Raw genomic sequence first — 18961 nt, forward strand, 5'->3', positions numbered from 1 at the left:
TTCAAAATATGTTGTTACTGGGACCCTAGCGCTTCATGTTATCCATTTTTACACGTTGTAATGCTTCTATTTTTAGTCGCGAAGCTGCTAAAAGTTGACCTTTTTACAATTGGAACATGATGCAGCCCAATTTCAGCAAGGGTAGACACCTGTGGCATTGTTAAATGTTCCTTTTAGGTAGAGTTTCTGTGTGTCTTGTGTGTACCAGTGAGTCCTGAACATTACTATCTCTGCCAAGCCCAAGGCCAGGCACAGACTGTGTGTGTGTGTGTGTGTGTGTGTGTGTGTGTGTGTGTGTGTGTGTGTGTGTGTGTGTGTGTGTGTGTGTGTGTGTGTGTGTGTGTGTGTGTGTGTGTGTGTGTGTGTGTGTGTGTGTGTGTGTGTGTGTGTGTGTGTGTGTGTGTGTGTGTGTGTGTGTGTGTGTGTGTGTGTGTGTGTGCGCGTGCGTGCGTGCGTGCGAGAGAGAGAGTCAGCCAGCCAGCCAGCCAGCACTCAGCAGTTAATCTCTGAAACCTACAGTACCAGTCGTCCAAGGAAGGAACTCCACTCCAAATCTATCAAATCAGCCTCATGGTGGCACTATACAGGCCCACTTCAGGTTTTGGCCTATTACTGTTGAATTTATTTCTGCCTTTATTGATAGTACAGTGGATTCATGACAGGAAATAGGGAGACAGTCAGGGAGTGACATACATCAAAGAGCCTATATGTGGTATACTTTTTTCCCCCCAATGGCTCAGACCACCAAAGACAACTAAAATGACTTTTAGTGTTTTTTTGGGGTTTTCCCACTAGGTGGCATTTTTCTCTAACACATGAGTGACCATTTCATCCCCAGATGCACACAGAAATGACACTATTACACTATTACTCTGGCAGTTAAAGAGTTAATCATCTTATGTTGCTCATCACTGATGCAATACAAGGTGGATTTAGCGTTGGGTAAACACAACATCGTCGGCGGCAACAGCTGTTGTATACGGTCTATTTTTTGGCTTAACAGCAGGTCTTTATAGTGGCGTGTATCGGTTCCGTCGGAATACAACAAATTTAAACCAGTTTGACCGGATGGGCTTCAATGTGGTTGAAGTGTTTAACGGCGGCAGTCAGTTGCAGTAACGTCATTGGGTAATCTGAGTCGTGACATCATCACGCAAAGACGTCACAATGTCGTCATCACAACGTGTCCTTTAAAACTGCATCTTAAAATAAACACAACGTCATTTAGCAACTTCTACCAACGGATACGGCTGCATGTAGTGACTTCCCCCTGGAAATAATATGTCAACTCAGTGGATCAGACTGTCTTGTCTGCGATTGAGATAGCGTTCATTCTGCTATATTAGCAAAAGGTCACCGGCTTCCTTGACTGGCTAAACAACCAACTTATCGACTTTGTAGATTTGTCAAACATTTGCGGCACTGAACCAATAAGTGGTAAGCGCCCACGACAGGACTCTATACTTTTACAGAGCAAGACTTGACCAATCCAGTTTGATCTACGGTGTGAGAGACATGTTCTGCTGGACGGTACATCAGAATGGAAGACCAGGAGTACTAAGTTATGCTTATGTTAATGTGGAGCACAAGGTTTATTCCTTTGGAGGCTACTGTGAGGGAAACAACATGGAACCGAGTGAGGTGCATGTCTTCAACTCAGTGTCTTTGTGCTGGGTGAAGCCTCCTCCGGTGACGCCTGGAAGAGGAGAACGTCACCTTGAGGTTCCCTCCAAGCGCTACGGCTGCACAGCTGTGCCGATAGAAGATTCAGTCTACATCTGGGGAGGATACTGTGGAGAGGAGTTCGACAATGTGCTTTATGCATTTGATGTCGACGCCCACAAATGGCTGAAACCCAGGGTTTCCGGGACTGTTCCAGAAGGAAGGTTTTACCACTCAGCCTGTGTGTTGGAGAAGGTCATGTTTATCCATGGAGGATACACCAAGCTACTATTGACTAATGACATGTACAAGTTGGACACCACCACAATGGTCTGGTCTTTAATTAACACCAGAGGAACTCCACCACCTGCTTCATGCCGTCACTCTGCCACCATCATCGGGACAAAGATGTCTGTATTTGGGGGCTGGGGGTACCAGTGGGCCTACTGCAACATCATCAGAGTGTTTGACACAGAGACCGACTGCTGGCTGAACACACCTTCTGCACAGCTTCTTCCTGAAAGACGCAGGAGTCATTCAGCCTTTGCCTACCATGGAGAGCTGTACATATTTGGTGGCATCAACGGTAACCAGACCTTCAATGATCTGTGGAGATTCAGTCCAGAGACCTTCTCCTGGAAGAAGGTTGAGCCCAAGGGGAAAGGCCCGTCTAAGATGTATGGCATGTGCTGTTGCATGATGGGAGATCGTGTCATCCTCTTTGGGGGATACAAACAAAGAGCCTACAACCCCTCTAATGACCTGATCATCTTAGACTTAAAGGAGAATTCCGGTCATTTTAAGTGTTATGTTTGATGTGTGTCAAATCACTTACCAACGTAGAAATGAAAATCGCGTTACTCGACAGATCCCCCTGTCAACCCCCACCGTTGCCATGATACTCCTATCGTGGATAGCCCAAATTCGCCTATTTTAACAAATGTAAAGTCTGTTTTTTTCTCCTAGTACTCATTGTGGAGTCCCATGATAACGTAACAGGCGCTAAAACTCCCGACAAGCTAACGGCTAATAACAGAACGAGCTAACGCTGGGGCTGCTTATCTCTCTGCATGGCAGCCCCAGGTTGCCAGGTCGGGAGAGAAACCAGCAACCAGCATTAGCTCGTTCTGTTATTAGCCGTTAGCTTGTCGGGAGTTTTAGCGCCTGTTACATTATCATGGGACTCAACAATGAGTACTAGAAGCAAAAAAACAGACTTTGCATTTGTTAAAATAGGCGAATTTGGGCTATCCACGATAGGAGTATCATGCCAACGGTGGGGGTTGACAGGGGGATCTGTCGAGTAACGCGATTTTCATTTCTACGTTGGTAAGTGATTTGACACACATCAAACATAACACTTAAAATGACCGGAATTCTCCTTTAAGTCCTAGTCTTAAGACACTATGTAAGCTAGCAGTTATTCAGTACGGTGTGGAGCAGTCTGAACTCCCACACAACATCAAGTGGGAACTGGCAGCCATAACAACCAACTAGTGCTGTGAGCCAGTGGTGGAAAATGCACCAAGTTTTTTTACTCAAGTAAAAATATCGATACTGCAATACAGAAATACTCTGTTACAAGTAAAAGTCTAGAGCTACATACCTAATTGACGCCCCTGCCTGAAATGTGTGCCTAACTGGTGTTTGGGTAGTCGATTTTGGCCTCAACACTGTGAATTTTTCATATTTCTGGGGGATATTTCAATGCTTGATTTAACCACTTTCCCAAAGGTTAGAAACATCGAGACCTATACCATTCGATTTGAAAAGAAAGAAAACTGAACCTAAAAAAAAAAAAAAAGTGAGCATCAAAGAAGAAAACGGATGTCGTACTGTATGGTGGATTGACAAACCCCCTCTTAGGTGAAGTTTCAGAGTGTTTCGGGCCCTTTTTTAACATGGGTTTTCGATGGGGGACAAAAGGGGGCGTGGTTACGTTGTTTTTTGTAGAAAAATAAAAATAAAAATATATATATATATATATATATAGCACACTTGCCGCGGCCGAGCCGCACATTTTGATGTATATATTGCCGGGGTTACGTAAACCGTGCCGGGAGGAGTAGGGGGCCGAAGTTTACGGGAGTAAACACATAAATATTAAGTATGGCAGATTACAATAAGTTGTTTTGCCATTGCATGGCAGGCACACTTAATAATGATTAACTAGAAAAAGTGCTCCTCGGAGCACAAGTCTCCGCCAGGTCAGGTAGGTTATTATGGCCTCCTAGTGGCGCTATAATAGGCCAATGTGAAAAGGGTGGCATTTCTTCTTAGGCCTTGCACGTCAATGGGACACTGAATTCATGATTTGAGGCATTTTGTTCCAAATATGTGGTTTGCTAAATTAGACCTGCTGGTGGCGCTATAACAGGTCAATGTGAAAAGGGTGGCATTTGTAGATCTGTTATTTTTGAATAGCCAAATACATCTTAAAATAACACCGATGCGTTCCAGGTCTTAATCCCGCCCCTCTCCTCTTCTTCCTCTCCTTCTCCTTTTGGGGGGGCAGAGCAGAGGCGATGATTGACAGGCAAAAACCCTAAACAGCGACACCCGCATGCATTTATTTTTCATTGCAGCTGAAAAGGCCTCAGAACACAGAGAGAAAACAACCTGCCATGTCTCACTGGAGTGGATTTGTCAGTCAAAACTAGGGTTGTCCGATATTGGCTTTTTTACCGATAACCGATATACCGATATTGTCCAACTCTTAATTACCGATACCGATATCAACCGATACCGATATATGCGGGGATTATTGTGATTAGGGTAAGCTCAAATTTCATATCACACACACCATATACAGTAAGAACTCCTGTAACTTATTTATAAAGCAAAAAAAAAAAAAAAAAAAAAAAAAATTTTTTTTTTTTTTCAAAAACCGATACCGATATTTTCCCGATATCAATTTTTATGCTAATATCGGCCGATAATATCGGGAGGCCGATAATATCGGACATCCCTAGTCAAAACCTTTTAATACTCGTTTGAAGGACCATGATGAAGACGTTTAATGTTTTGTAAACCAGCATATGTCATGAAAACCTTAACCACCAGGCCAGCAGCGCCCGTGTTGAACCTAGTTAACCACAACATCTAGTTAAAATGACAGAGTTTATAAACAAAACGGTCCGGCTGTCTTATTCTGGTGTGGAGATATTCATTCAGGAAGTACAGTAGGTGTTGCGTAGGCAGCCTGCAGCCTGCTCCGCTCAAACTAAGGTTTAGAAATCTCTCGCGTTGCATTCACATGAAGTGTAGTGTGATGGCTCTCCCATTTCCTTTGTTGAGCCAAATCTTGGCTATTCAAAAAAATGATAATGATAAATGATGATCATCTCAAAATATGTTGTTACTGACCCTAGCGCTTCATGTTATCCATTTTTTACACTTTGTAATGCTTCTGTTTTTGGTCGCGAAGCTGCTAAAAGTGTTGACCTTTTTACAATTGGAACATGCAGCCCAATTTCAGCAAGGGTAGACACCTGTGGCATTGTTAAATGTTCCTTTTAGGTAGAGTTTCTGTGTGTCTTGTGTGTACCAGTGAGTCCTGAACATTACTATCTCTGCCAAGCCCAAGGCCAGGCACAGACTGTGTGTGTGTGTGTGTGTGTGTGTGTGTGTGTGTGTGTGTGTGTGTGTGTGTGTGTGTGTGTGTGTGTGTGTGTGTGTGTGTGTGTGTGTGTGTGTGTGTGTGTGTGTGTGTGTGTGTGTGTGTGTGTGTGTGTGTGTGTGTGTGTGTGCGTGCGTGCGTGCGTGCGTGCGTGCGTGCGTGCGTGTCCAAATCTCTCAAATCAGCCTCATGGTGGCACTATACAGGCCCACTTCAGGTTTTGGCCTATTACTGTTGAATTTATTTCTGCCTTTATTGATAGTACAGTGGATTCATGACAGGAAATAGGGAGACAGTCAGGGAGTGACATACATCAAAGAGCCTATATGTGGTATACCTTTTTTTCCCAATGGCTCAGACCGCCAAAGACAACTAAAACTACTTTTAGTGTTTTTTGTTTGGTTTTCCCACTAGGTGGCATTTTTCTCTAACACATGAGTGACCATTTCATCCCCAGATGCACACAGACATTACACTATTACTCTGGCAGTTAAAGGGTTAATCATCTTATGTTGCTCATCACTGATGCAATACAAGATGGATTTAACGTTGGGTAAACACGACATCGTCGGCAACAGCTGTTGTAGACGGTCTATTTTTTTTGCTTAACAGCAGGTCTTTGTAGCGGCGTGTATCGGTTCCGTCGGAATACAACAAATTTAAACCAGTTTGACCGGATGGGCTTCAATGTGGTTGAAGTGTTTAACGGCGGCAGTCAGTTGCAGTAACGTCATTGGGTAATCTGAGTCGTGACATCATCACGCAACGACGTCACAATGTCGTCATCACGACGTGTCCTTTAAAACTGCATTTTCAAATGAAAACAACGTCATTTAGCAACTTTTACCAACGGATACGGCTGCATGTAGTGACTTCCCCCTGGAAATACTTTGTCAACTCAGTGGATCAAACTGCCTTGGCTGCGATTGAGATAGCGTTCATTCTGCTATATTAGCAAAAAGTCACCGGCTTCCTTGACTGGCTAAACAACCAACGTATCGGCTTTGTAGATTTGTCAAACATTTGCGGCACTGAACCAATAAGTGGTAAGCGCCCACGACAGGACTCTATACTTTTACAGAGCAAGACTTGACCAATCCAGTTTGATCTAGGGTGTGAGAGACATGTTCTGCTGGATGGTACATCAGAATGGAAGACCAGGAGGACCCGGTTATGCTTATGTTAATGTGGAGCTCAAGGTTTATTCCTTTGGAGGCTACTGTGAGGGAAACAACATGGAACCGACTGAGGTGCATGTCTTCAACTCAGTGTCTTTATGCCTGGTGAAGCCGCCTCCGGTGACACCTGGAAGAGGAGAACGTCACCTTAAGGTTCCCCCCAAGCGCTTCGGCTGCACAGCTGTGCTGATAGAAGATACAGTCTATATCTGGGGAGGATACTGTGGAGAGGAATACGACAATGTGATTTATGCATTTGATGTCGACGCCCACACATGGTTGAAACCCAGGGTTTATGGGACTGTTCCAGAAGGAAGGGTTTACCACTCAGCCTGTGTGTTGGAGAAGGTCATGATTATCCATGGAGGAATCACCAAGCTGTCTGCATGGACTAATGACATGTACAAGTTGGACACCAGCACAATGGTCTGGTCTTTAATTAACACCAGAGGAACTCCACCACCTGCTTCATGCCGTCACTCTGCCACCATCATCGGGACAAAGATGTTTGTATTTGGGGGAGAGGTGTGGGGGGGGTGGGGGTTCGACTACAACACCATCAGAGTGTTTGACACAGAGACCAACTGCTGGCTGAACACACCTTCTGCACAGCTTCTTCCTGAAAGACGCAGGAGTCATTCAGCCTTTGCCTACAATGGAGAGCTGTACATATTTGGTGGCATCGACGCTTACCAGACCTTCAATGATCTGTGGAGATTCAGTCCAGAGACCTTCTGCTGGAAGAAGGTTGAGCCCAAGGGAAAATGCCCGTCTAAGATGTATGGTATGTGCTGTTGCATGATGGGAGATCGTGTCATCCTCTTTAGAGGATCCAAACAAAGAGGCGACAAACCCTCTGATGACATTTTCATCTTAGACTTAAGTCCTAGTCTTAAGACATTATGTAAGCTAGCAGTTATTCAGTACGGTGTGGAGCAGTCTGAACTCCCTCACAACATCAAGTGGGAACTGGCAGCCATAACAACCAACTAGTGATGTGAGCCAGTGGTGGAAAATGCACCAAGTTTTTTTACTCAAGTAAAAATATCGATACTGAAATACATAGATACTCTGTTACAAGTAAAAGTCTGGAGCTACATACCTAATTGACGGCCCTGCCTGAAACGTGTTCCTAACTGGTGTTTGGGTAGTCGATTCTGGCCTCAACACTGTGAATTTTTTATATTTCTGGGGGATATTTCAATGCTTGATTTAACCACTTTCCCAAAGGTTAGAAACATCGAGACCTATACCTTTCGATTCGAAAAGAAAAAAAACTAAACCTAAAACAAACAAAAAAAAGTGAGCATCAAAGAAGAAAACGGATGTCGTACTGTATGGTGGATTGACAAACCCCCTCTTAGGTGAAGTTTCAGAGTGTTTCGGGCGCTTTTTTTTTAACATGGGTTTTCGATGGGGGACAAAAGGGGCCGTGGTTACGTTGTTTTTTGAAAAAAAAAAAATAGATATATATAGCACACTTGCCGCGGCCGAGCCGCACATTTTGATGTATATATTGCCGGGGTTGTGTAAACCATGCAGGAGGACTAGGGGCCGAAGTTTACGGGAGTAAACACATAAATATTAAGTATGGCAGATTACAATAAGTTGTTTTCCCATTGCATGGCAGGCACATTTAATAATAATTAACTAGAAAAAGTGCTCCTCGGAGCACAAGTCTCCGCCAGGTCAGGTAGGTTATTATGGCCTCCTGGCGCTATAATAGGCCAATGTGAAAAGGCCTTTTCATTGCAGCTGAAAAGGCCTCAGAACACAGAGAGAAAACAACCTGCCATGTCTCACTGGAGTGGATTCGTCAGTCAAAACTTTTTAATACTCGTTTGAAGGACCATGATGAAGACGTTTAATGTTTTGTAAACCAGCGTGTCATGAAACCCTTAACCACCAGGCCAGCAGTGCCCGTGTTGTGAACCTAGTTAACCACAACATCTAGTTAAAATGACAGAGTTCATAAACAAAACGGTCCGGCTGTCTTATTCTGGTGTGGAGATATTCATTCAGGAAGTACAGTAAGTGTTGCCAGGGACGTGCACAGATAGACTCTAGGTGGTGCTAGAGCACCTGCCCTTTGCCCTCTTGACCAGAAGTGCCCTTTAGAAAAAAAAATATATTTTTTTTCTTTTTCAGTTTACAGCAGGGGTCTTCAACAGGAGGTCCGGGACCCCTAGGGGGGGTCCTCAGAGTTACTACAGGGGGTCTGCCAATTCTTTGTGTGATATGATTTTTCTTTTTACCATAACCACTCGAAACCTAGCATCCCTTTTCTGAGGAGAACTTTAGCCAAAAATAGCAGATCTACAAGCGCACAACGCCTCGCGCTGCGAGGCGTTGTGAGCTTGTAGATCGGCTATTTTTGGCAAAGAGGTATAGGTGTAGAGGGAAACAAGAGCAGACCAAGTCAACAACAAAAAGTATAATTTACTTGAACACCTGGCCCTCAAAATGTCTGTGCACGCCACTGTGCGTAGGCTAAAACAGCCTGCAGCCAGCTCCGCTCAAACTAAGGTATAGAAATCTCTCGCGTTGCATTCACATGAAGTGTAGTGTGATGGCTCTGGCCCAGACATTAGTCATTTAGTCGATGAAAAGGCAGAGTGAATCACTGTATTTGATTATTCAGGGCGCGCTATAGGTTTTAAATTACGTTCAGAGTTGTCGTTCCAAAACTATTGAGTCAATATAAACAACTATGGGGCCGTGGCCTTGAGCTGGCAGCAGCAGTCTGCCATTCTTTTCATGTATTTCTATGGTAAAGACGTGCTCCTCTTCTCAGCACACGCTTCAGCGCTCTCGACACCCGCAGTTTTTTTGGGTGCAGCGCCGTTGGGCAACGCATTCTCAGTCCCAAGGCGGCCAATGAGTGACTGGGAAGTGGAGGACTGAAACATTAGTCAACATGTTGACTAATGTGGGGGATTTGAGTTACAATTCTGTCCCGATAAGCATATTATAATGCCTTATCACAGTGGTTCTCGAAGCTTTTCATGTCAAGGACCCCCAAAATGAGATGTTGTTCCAGGGACGCCCCATAAGCAAAGATTTGAGTTACAAATGTTCGCTTTAAAAATATATACTCAAAGATATGCACAAATGTTCACGATTTTTTCAAAAAATAGCAGATCTACAAGCTCATAGCGCGGCACTCTGAATAGTATAGCCAAACTATAAAATATGGTTAAAGTGGTTAAAATTATTGTGACACTATATTAACTAATTTGGCTGGGGACCCCCTGGTACCCCTCTAAGGACCCCTGGGGGTCCCCGGACCCCACTTTGAGAACCACAGCTTTATAATTATGCTTATTAGATAAGGAATGCATAGGAAGTGTTATCTCTGTAGGTTTGATAAAGAGCATGGTGCAGATGTTCCCTCTCCCATTATATATTCCCCATGTGTCCTAAATGATTACGTGTTGATTATCACTTTCTGTATTGATTCAGTTGAATCAATACAGTTCAGATACTGTGAAAAAAAACATAGACTGTAAAAAAATATGGACAGCGTTATGCCCATAGACTCTACAGACCGTTAATGAAGCCTATTTTTCAGCAATTTCAAATCCGCCATCTTTCTATATCCGTCCCGAAAAATGTACTCGACAATGAATGCTATTGGTTGGGACCAGAGCGGGGGTGGGGAATGAATGCTATTGGTTGTGTAGCTTGTCAATCAAAATCATCACCAGGTAGCCACGCCCCTCCTACATCATACCCTGCTTTATCATGAATGTTTAAATAAATTAGACCATAATTTACCAAAACGCATATCATGGTGATTGAAAGAAGACTTTACTCTATAGCGAATGGAAGCATGACAATCTGTATTAAGGTAATGAAATCAAAGTTTGGCAAAAATCCATACGCTTGAATAGAGCCTAATTGCTTCCGACACCAGCAGGGGTGAAACAGCGAGACTACAGGCCATAAAAATATGTCAATTCCTATAGAGCGTGCCAACTTGTCAGGGGTGGGGGGGGGGGGGGGGGGGGGGGGGTGCATTGGGCGTGGCATTGGGCAATGTTAAGTCAACCTGGTTTTTACCCCTCAAAGATGTCCGCCGCTACCAAAAGACACTTGTTGACGCCCCCTTCAGGATTTTTGGCACGCTCTATACAGACTCAATTTACAACCCGGATGCTAGCCCCTTGGAAAAAACCTGGACATCACATTAAGAACCATTCAACACCAATCAATATATATATTTTCCACAAAAACATTAACAATAGATTGCGAAAATGATTGTTGTTCAAACCAGCCCATGCGACAAAAAATAGAAGTGTCGTGTGTGTGTGTGTGTGTGTGTGTGTGTGTGCGTGTGCGTGTGCGTGTGCGTGTGCGTGCGCCTGGAGGAAACACTCATTACCCTAAAGAAAACCAACCAGGAACTCGGTTTAGAAGAATGTTCTTCTGGCCTGGCATCAAGAAACGAAACAAAAAAACAAAATATCCTTAAAAAACACACAGCCTGCAGTGGGATGGAATAGATTTGTATTGGCACAACAGTCTATTTCACACAAGTACCCGTCCCCCTGCCAAGGAAAAAAAACTTCTTGGGGGAAATGATACTGCAACACTTATTGTTGTCTTTCTCAAATCAGCCGTGTTGAAATGTCGCTGAAACAATGGTGTGATGCAAAAAAAAAAAGAAAGACAAGGAACAGGAGAGAAAAAAAAATCCTATTCTCTGCCTACTGTATGGAAAGCAGTGCCAGAACTCCACAGTGCTGTCCTCCTGGCTGGCAGAGATATTATTTACACAATACATTCTTCACAACCGAAGCATGTATTGCTGTGAAACCAACAACATAAAAAAAGAAGAAAAAAAAAAAAGCTTAACCCATTGAGACCTGAAGCCGATTCTACATGTCTCCTAAATCCCATCAGTTTTCTGAAAAACGTATGTTTCTATATTAGTGGTGCTCAATCTTTTTCATGTCAAGGACCCCCAAAATGATATGTATTTGGCCGCGGACCCCCATCAAAATATTTTGTTCCAGGGACCCCCCAGAAGCAAAGATTTGAGTTAAAAATGTTCGCTTTAAAATATATATATTCAAATATTTGCACACATTTTCACGAATTTTCAAAAATAATCTACAAGCTCGTACACATCATACATACACAAAGTAAAAGTACCTCAAAATTGTACTTATTAGTACAGTATTTGAGTAAATGTACTTACTTTACACCACTGTTGTCGGGTAGGGTTGTCACGCCATCTCATTCACTGTGGTCTCGTAGGGATATATCTTCCAGGCGGTTTAGTCAAATGCAATCTCCTGGTTTTGGATTTTTAAAGTTATTGTCATTGAGCTCAACGTCGGAGCAAATTTGTCGACGCACAACGTTTCCCCGCTGAGGCGGCAAAACCTTTTATGGATTTTGGCCGCTCACTTTGTTGATAGGCAGTTCCACTAACACTGTGTAAGACAAGCCTATCGGTCCTTCAGCTCTAATTGATACTGCTGTTGAAACAAACAGTTTAGCAAACGTCTAAAGGAAAAGCCAACGCATTGCATCCCAGAGCATTGTTTATTATATTATGTTCCCCCTACAAACATAACCTACTGTCAGAGGTGGGAAAACATCAAATGTACGCACAATAGCCGATCTACATGCTCACACCCATTTTGAGCTCGTAGATCACTGTTTTTTTGGGGGAATTTTGGAAAGTGAAAGTGGTGATGTAACTTTCCTCTTCTACCCCGGATTTGAATCCGGTTTCCTGCGCAAGTGCTGACATTCTAGGTGAGACATGACCTTTGACACAATGTAAATGTCTCAATAGAAGAGCAGGGAGACGAAATACAACCACCCCAATTATAAAAGTTATATTGTATTAACCCATTGAGACCTGAAGCCGATTCTACATGTCTCCTAAATCTCAACAGTTTTCTGAAAAACTTATGTTTCTATATCAGTGGTGCTCAATCTTTTTCATGTCAAGGACCCCCAAAATTATATGTATTTGGCCGCGGACCCCCATCAAAATATTTTGTTCCAGGGACCCCCAGAAGCAAAGATTTTAGTTAAAAATGTTCGCTTTAAAGATATATATATTGAAAGATTTGCACACATTTTCACGATTTTTCAAAAAATAGCAGATCTACAAGCTCATAGCGCGGCACTCGGTGCCGCGCTATGAGCTTGTATATCTGCTATTTTTGAATAGCCAAAGTGTAAAATAAAGCTTTTTAGCTCGAATCTAAAAATGACACAGTTCCAGGTCTCAATGGGTAACAAAGTCTAGATACAGATTGGACAAAATTATTATTTTTTTCATTACAAAAAGTTATAGTGCCGCTTTAAGACTGAGTTGAGCAAAATATTGAACCAATGGCAAATATTCATTCAGTTCAATAACTACTTTGGATCTATTGGAACACAGGTACATTTTTCCATTTTCTGAAAAATGAAAAACTCTTTTGGACATGTGAGGTATCCACCGGACAGCGGCGATATACTGTAGGCAGTGACAAGAAGGTTAAGGTCTGTTCAGTGTTTACTTTAGCCCCCCCAGCTTTGATGTGAGCCAGGGCCGTTTTCCATCTGGGCGAGGCCGGGGCATATTGAAAGAACAAACAGGATTTGACTTGAACAACGTTATCCACCCGTATGGAGCTGTGTGTACATCATAGCGCCTTAGCTTGGATCTTATCCCATATCCTCCCCCCTCATCCTCATCCACATTCTGGGGAATGAAAGCATTTTGTCATGAGCTGCAGCGTGGCCCAAAAAAAAAGAAAGAAAGAAAGAAAAATAGACGTCAGCATTGTTCATCCAAATACATCCTAATACAACACATTCAATCCGGGGGACGCATGATCTGTCATTTTAGATTTCTTTGGCTATTTATTTATTTTTGTTGCAGATATACAAGCTCATAGCACGGCACCGTTTGCCGCACTATGAGCTTGTAGATATATATATTTTTTTTATCATGAAAATGTTTGCAAATATTTGAATACAGTATATATATATTTTAAATTGAACATTTGTAAGGCAAATCCCTGGAACAAAAAATATTTTACAAAATGTGCGCTTTCAAAAATATATATTTAAATATTTGCACACATTTTCAAGATTTAAAAACAAATAGCACATCTACAAAGCACGGCACCCGGTGCCGCGCTATGAGCTTGTAGATCTGCTATTTTTGAATAGCCAAATAAATCTAAAAATGACAGAGATGTGTTCCCGGATTGAATGGTATAAAACACATTCCCGATATCTGATGTGCAATTGTTTTTTTTTTCCTTCATGTTTTTCATCTCATGGATGTATGTTGTCTATTTGTTCCTTGAGAGTGGCTGCGTCTCTGTGCCTTGTTGCGACGGTTGTTGTGATAAACTGAAGTGAAAGATTGTTTGTAAGAGTCGGTACCTTGATGGCCTGCCCGCCTGATTATGAGTGTAACGTGGAAAATGGTTTTCTAAGCAAAATGAATAATGCAAAAAGAGCAGAGGAGAGGAATGCAAGTCGGTTATTGTTGGCAAGGTTCTTTGACAGAAAGAAACACAACGTTATGATTTGCATGACTCGTCCATCACAGGGCTTTCTCTTTGTCTGAATTACTCACCAGTTTTGTCAGGGTTATTATCATAGTTCACTTTCACAATCACTCCATTTTTCTGGTGTAGTGTTTTGATTTTCTCTTGGTTTCCTCATTGTCTTTGTTTTTTTATTTCTGAAACATTATTTGTCCAGCAGTTTAAACCTGTTTAGCAGCTTGACTTTGTACATCAAACAGGAAAAGCTTGAAATTCCATTACCATCATTTTGATTCACTAATGCTAGAGCACTTTGACATGTCCTGAATAGAATTTTTATTTCCTCATCATTTCTACTGCTTATTAATAATAATATGACTGATGCAATGAATTTGCACATATGTCATATTTTAAATGCGATCCCCTCATTACTCAGTATATACTGTATAATATATATCCTGATGGAGGGGAAAGGAACTGGTTGGAATAATGTGTTCCTTCCACGCGCTACCGGGGAAACTGCCCCCCCCTGTCGGGTGATAAGAAGCGGCTTGCTAGCTCCTCATGCATTGAAGGAAGCATGAGCTCAGTTCTGGGCTCTCCCCAGGCTGGCAGAGGGAGAGTAGCACCCATGATTACATAGGCAATTGGCACTGGGTGAAAACATGGGTTACACAATTGTGGGATAAACATATTTTTTTTTTAAATAGTCTGCTTGCGTCGTGTTGCCAGGAATCAGCAGAAGATGCTGTTCCTTTGCATTCAGTTGCTTGACTGTGTGTTAACACATTGACTGCCATCGGCTAATCTCAGAACGTCCATCGTAGTGCCACGCTATTTCTTACCTTTTTTGTTTTTTTGATTCCGTCATAGGCCCCGCTAAATCCGTTTAAAATCCGCGTTCATTTGGTTCGACACAAACACGGGACCCGACCGAACAAAACGCTGAAAACCGTGCCGCGATCCGACACTGCATTCTGGAGAACGAGAGGAAAACGCTAAAATGGTGGATGTGGTGAGAAAAACAACAAGCCAGAGATAATGGCGTCCAAAGCTAGACGCTAGACAGGAAACGGAGGCGGGAGAAAAACCGGAAACAGTATTATTTCGTTTCCGGCCCGCCCCCTTCGAGACCGGAAGTGCAAAAAAAATCCGGAATCTGCACCTGCACGATTTAACATGGGAAAACACCCGCCCCGTAGGACTACGGGAACGGCAGTTAACGGTTGGATTTAACGGCCCGTAGGACTACGGGCCTGGCAGTGGATGTGTTAATAACATATTTTATTCATAAAAGCACTTCTCAGGGTTGCTCAATCGCACTTTACATGAATTAGAAATGATTGTTTTGATTCATCTGTAAAGTAAACACATCTCGTTGAGTTTGAACTCTAGAAGGAATATTACATCTAGTAAAAGTAGAATTACAGACATCAAATAAAACCAATGTGGAAACAAGCCGTCGATGTTTTCCATACTAGATCATGTGTTATTTTTCCATGATTTATACTTGTTTGCGTTCGCGTTGTGAGCAGATAAGTTATTTTTGGTGTACGATAAAAAACGTGCAACAAGTATAAATCCCCTTGTGGTCAACTGTTAGTTCTCTTGCCTTGATGCGTTTCTTTGTGTGGAAATGTTCATCAAGGATAAACTTGTTATTTTTATGTAAGGATAGTATGCATTCTGTGAGATGTCCAAATGAGACTTTGTACTTGAACATAAGGAATGCTATCTTCAGTGTGTGATACTATCAACTTGACATCTCTGCCATACCATCTGCATTCCCTATGCAATCTGTAGCTCTGGTCCATAGCGTTAGAAGGAGTGCAGGCTGCGCAGCCTCTCGTCTTTAGTAAAAATAAAAAAATACACTTTTCAAAACAAAGATGGTTTTATGGAGTTGAAAGCCTACTCTACTTAGTGGGGACAATCTGAGCCCCCCCCCGTCTAAAATACACTTTTTGGCCACCAAAGACAATATTTCACTGGAAGGAAATAATGTTTTTGGTTACTCCACTCCACTATTGACCAGATTCTTTCTTCCGGTGAAATATTTTCTTGTCTGGCCAAAAAGTGTATTTTAGACGTGAGGTGGGGGCTCAGAGTGTTCCCACTAAGTAGAGAAGGCTTTCAACTCCAGCGTTAAGGAGAACTCCTAACGCTATTGACCAGAGCTATGCCATCTGCAACGACATTTTAAATCATATTTACTTTACTGACCGGTTCTACCCTCCCCCTCTCCTTTATCCCTCTTCTTCTACCATCAAAATGTAAATTGTTTGATGTCAATGTTTGCCAAATTATTATAAAAGCAATATTTTGCCAAAATATTATAAAAAGTAACTAGGATTCATGTGGTTAATTCCTAGATTATAGAATCCTTGGTCTAGATCCGGCCATTTTCATTTGACTTTTATTTGTGTGTTTGTCTTGTGCCATATCACCAGTGGTGTAAAGTAACTAAGTACATTTGCTTAAGTACATTTTTTTGGTATTTGTACTTTACTGGAGTATTTCCAATTTCCAATACTCTTACTGTACTTCTACTCCTCTACATCTTGGATCCAAATATTGTACTTTTACTCCACTACAATTATTTGAAAACTGTAGTTACTTTGTAGATTTGTATTATTATTACAAAACATACATTAACCCCTTCAGCCCTATTTAAACTTTGGCTATTTGAAAATAGCCGATCTACAAGCTCACAATGCGTCACGATGTGACGCATTGTAGATCTGCTATTTTCAAAATATTGTTATATTCGAAAACTTGTGAAATGGGACCTTCTGCATAATGAGTACTTTCTACTTTTGGTACTTTAAGTCCATTTTGATACCAATACCGTTGTACTTTTACTCAAGTACATTTTGAATTCCAGGCTTTCACTTGTAACAGAGTATTTCTTTTCTACATTGCAATATTGGTACTTTTACCTAAGTAAAACATTTGAGTACTTTTTCCACCACTGCAGTGCATATCACCCTCCATATAATCCATCTTGAATCCATCATGGTTGGTTCCACCGGCGTTTGCTTTCTTTCAAGTGAGCTGTTTTTTTGTTTGTTTTCTGTGTGAATCCTTAACAGCGGGTTCCACGTTCTTGAACCCGGACGGGGACTCGGGGACGGAGGCAGACAGCGAGCCTCAGCTGGCCTTTTACACCGACCCCAACCGCAGCCGGCGCCGGAGTCGAGGTATGAGAAACGGTAACGTCAACGCGAGCGCGTGGGGCTCCGGGGGTAAGGACAAGAGAACCTGGTTCTATAACACCTTAAAACCATCCATAACCACCAGGGACGTGCACAGATAGACTCTAGGTGGTGCTAGAGCACTCTGCCCTTTTTGCCCTCTTGACCAGAAGTGCCCTTTTTTTCAGTTTTACAGCAGGGGTCTTCAACAGGGGGGTCCGGGACCCCTAGGGGGTCCTCAGAGTTACTACAGGGGGTCCGCCAAATCTTTATGTGATATGATTTTTCTTTTCACCATAACCACTCGAAACCTAGCATCCCTTTTCTGAGGAGAACTTTAGCCAAAAATAGCAGATCTACAAGTAGATCGTTTTTATTGTATTTAATTGTATTATTGTATTTAATTGTAGATCGGCTATTTTTGGCAAAGAGGTATAGGTGTAGAGGGAAAAAAGAGCAGACCAAGTAAACAAAAAAAAGTATAATTTACTTGAGCACCTGCCCCTCAAAATGTCTGTGCACGCCACTGATAACCACACCGTGTTCTCATCGCCATGACGCATCATGACTCACATAACCCAAAAAAAAAAAGCACATTATGTCCCGAACGTCATATGTGGGTGTGTGGTTCGACGATGACTCATACGAAAAATAATAAAATAAAATGTAAAAAAAATGCATTTATAGCATACTGTAGATCAGGGGCTCCCAAACTTTTTCAGCTCGAAACTCCAAAAGAGAAATTTTGGTGTTTCTCCGGGACCCACACTTTTTTGAGTTTTTAGTGGAAAGAAAAAAGTTAAAAATGATGTAACTTTCATCTTCTACCCCGGATTTGAACCCGGTTTCCTGCGCAAGTGGAACATTTTTTTTTTTTACCATTGAGCTAATAGAGCCTGCCTGCTGGCTCAGGGGATAAATTGAATCTTGACCATCAGGTCAAAATCCGTGTCAGTGTCTAGTAAGGTGAGACATGATCTAAATGTCTCCATAGAAGAGCAGGGAGACACAATACAACCACCCCAATTTTTATTGTAAGTTATATTGTGTTAACATACTCTCTACCATACAGATTGGACAAAATGACATTTTATTCATAAAAGAACAGTGAGGCTTTAAATAAAATAAAATAAAATAGGTAAGCAAAAAAAAAGGAATATTTACTCGCAATCTATAAAAAAAAACAGGCCCATGATCCATAACATGTTCCCTATGTTTTTGGGAAACGCTGGCCATAAGACTGTGTGTGTGTGTGTGTGTGTGTGTGTGTGTGTGTGTGTGTGTGTGTGTGTGTGTGTGTGTGTGTGTGTGTGTGTGTGTGTGTGTGTGTGTGTGTGTGTGTGTGTGTGTGTGTGTGTGTGTGTGTGTGTGTGTGTGTGTGTGTGTGTGTGTGTGTGTGTGCGTGCGTGCGTGCGTGCTTGCGCCACACATGCACAATTTGTTTGCAATGTTCACAATTTCATCACCACGGCCAGCGACACGCTGGTGCTGAAATTGACAACTAATTGTGTGTGTGTGTGTGTGTGTGTGTGTGTGTGTGTGTGTCTTATGCTTCAACAACAAAGGCCTATTACCACACACTGCTGCCGATCAGTTCAAATACGTGATCTGGTCCACTGAAAACAAACAAAAAGTCTTAACCCATTGAGACCTGAGGCGATTATTAAAACAAATCTAAATCCTAACATGTTTTTGAAAAAAAAAATAAAAAAATGTTTCAAGATTTTTCAAAAATAGCAGATCTACAAGCTCATAGCGCGGCACTCGGTGCCGTGCTATGAGCTTGTAGATCTGCTA

General features: G+C 42.2%; 1 protein-coding gene across 1 annotated transcript in view; it reads left to right on the forward strand.

Annotated features, from left to right (window-relative positions):
• astn1 (astrotactin 1) overlaps positions 1-18961 on the forward strand; it is a gene marked incomplete at both ends in the record, with an annotated part of 706990 nt that overhangs the window by 174634 nt on the left and 513395 nt on the right. The window contains one exon of the mRNA XM_084058603.1: positions 17063-17215. Coding sequence (XP_083914729.1) covers positions 17063-17215 — 153 coding nt within the window. The remainder of the gene's footprint in view (positions 1-17062; positions 17216-18961) is intronic.

The sequence above is a fragment of the Gymnoscopelus microlampas genome, assembly GCF_963454915.1.
Source record: "Gymnoscopelus microlampas genome assembly, chromosome: 5".
In the NCBI taxonomy this organism is placed as follows: domain Eukaryota; kingdom Metazoa; phylum Chordata; class Actinopteri; order Myctophiformes; family Myctophidae; genus Gymnoscopelus; species Gymnoscopelus microlampas.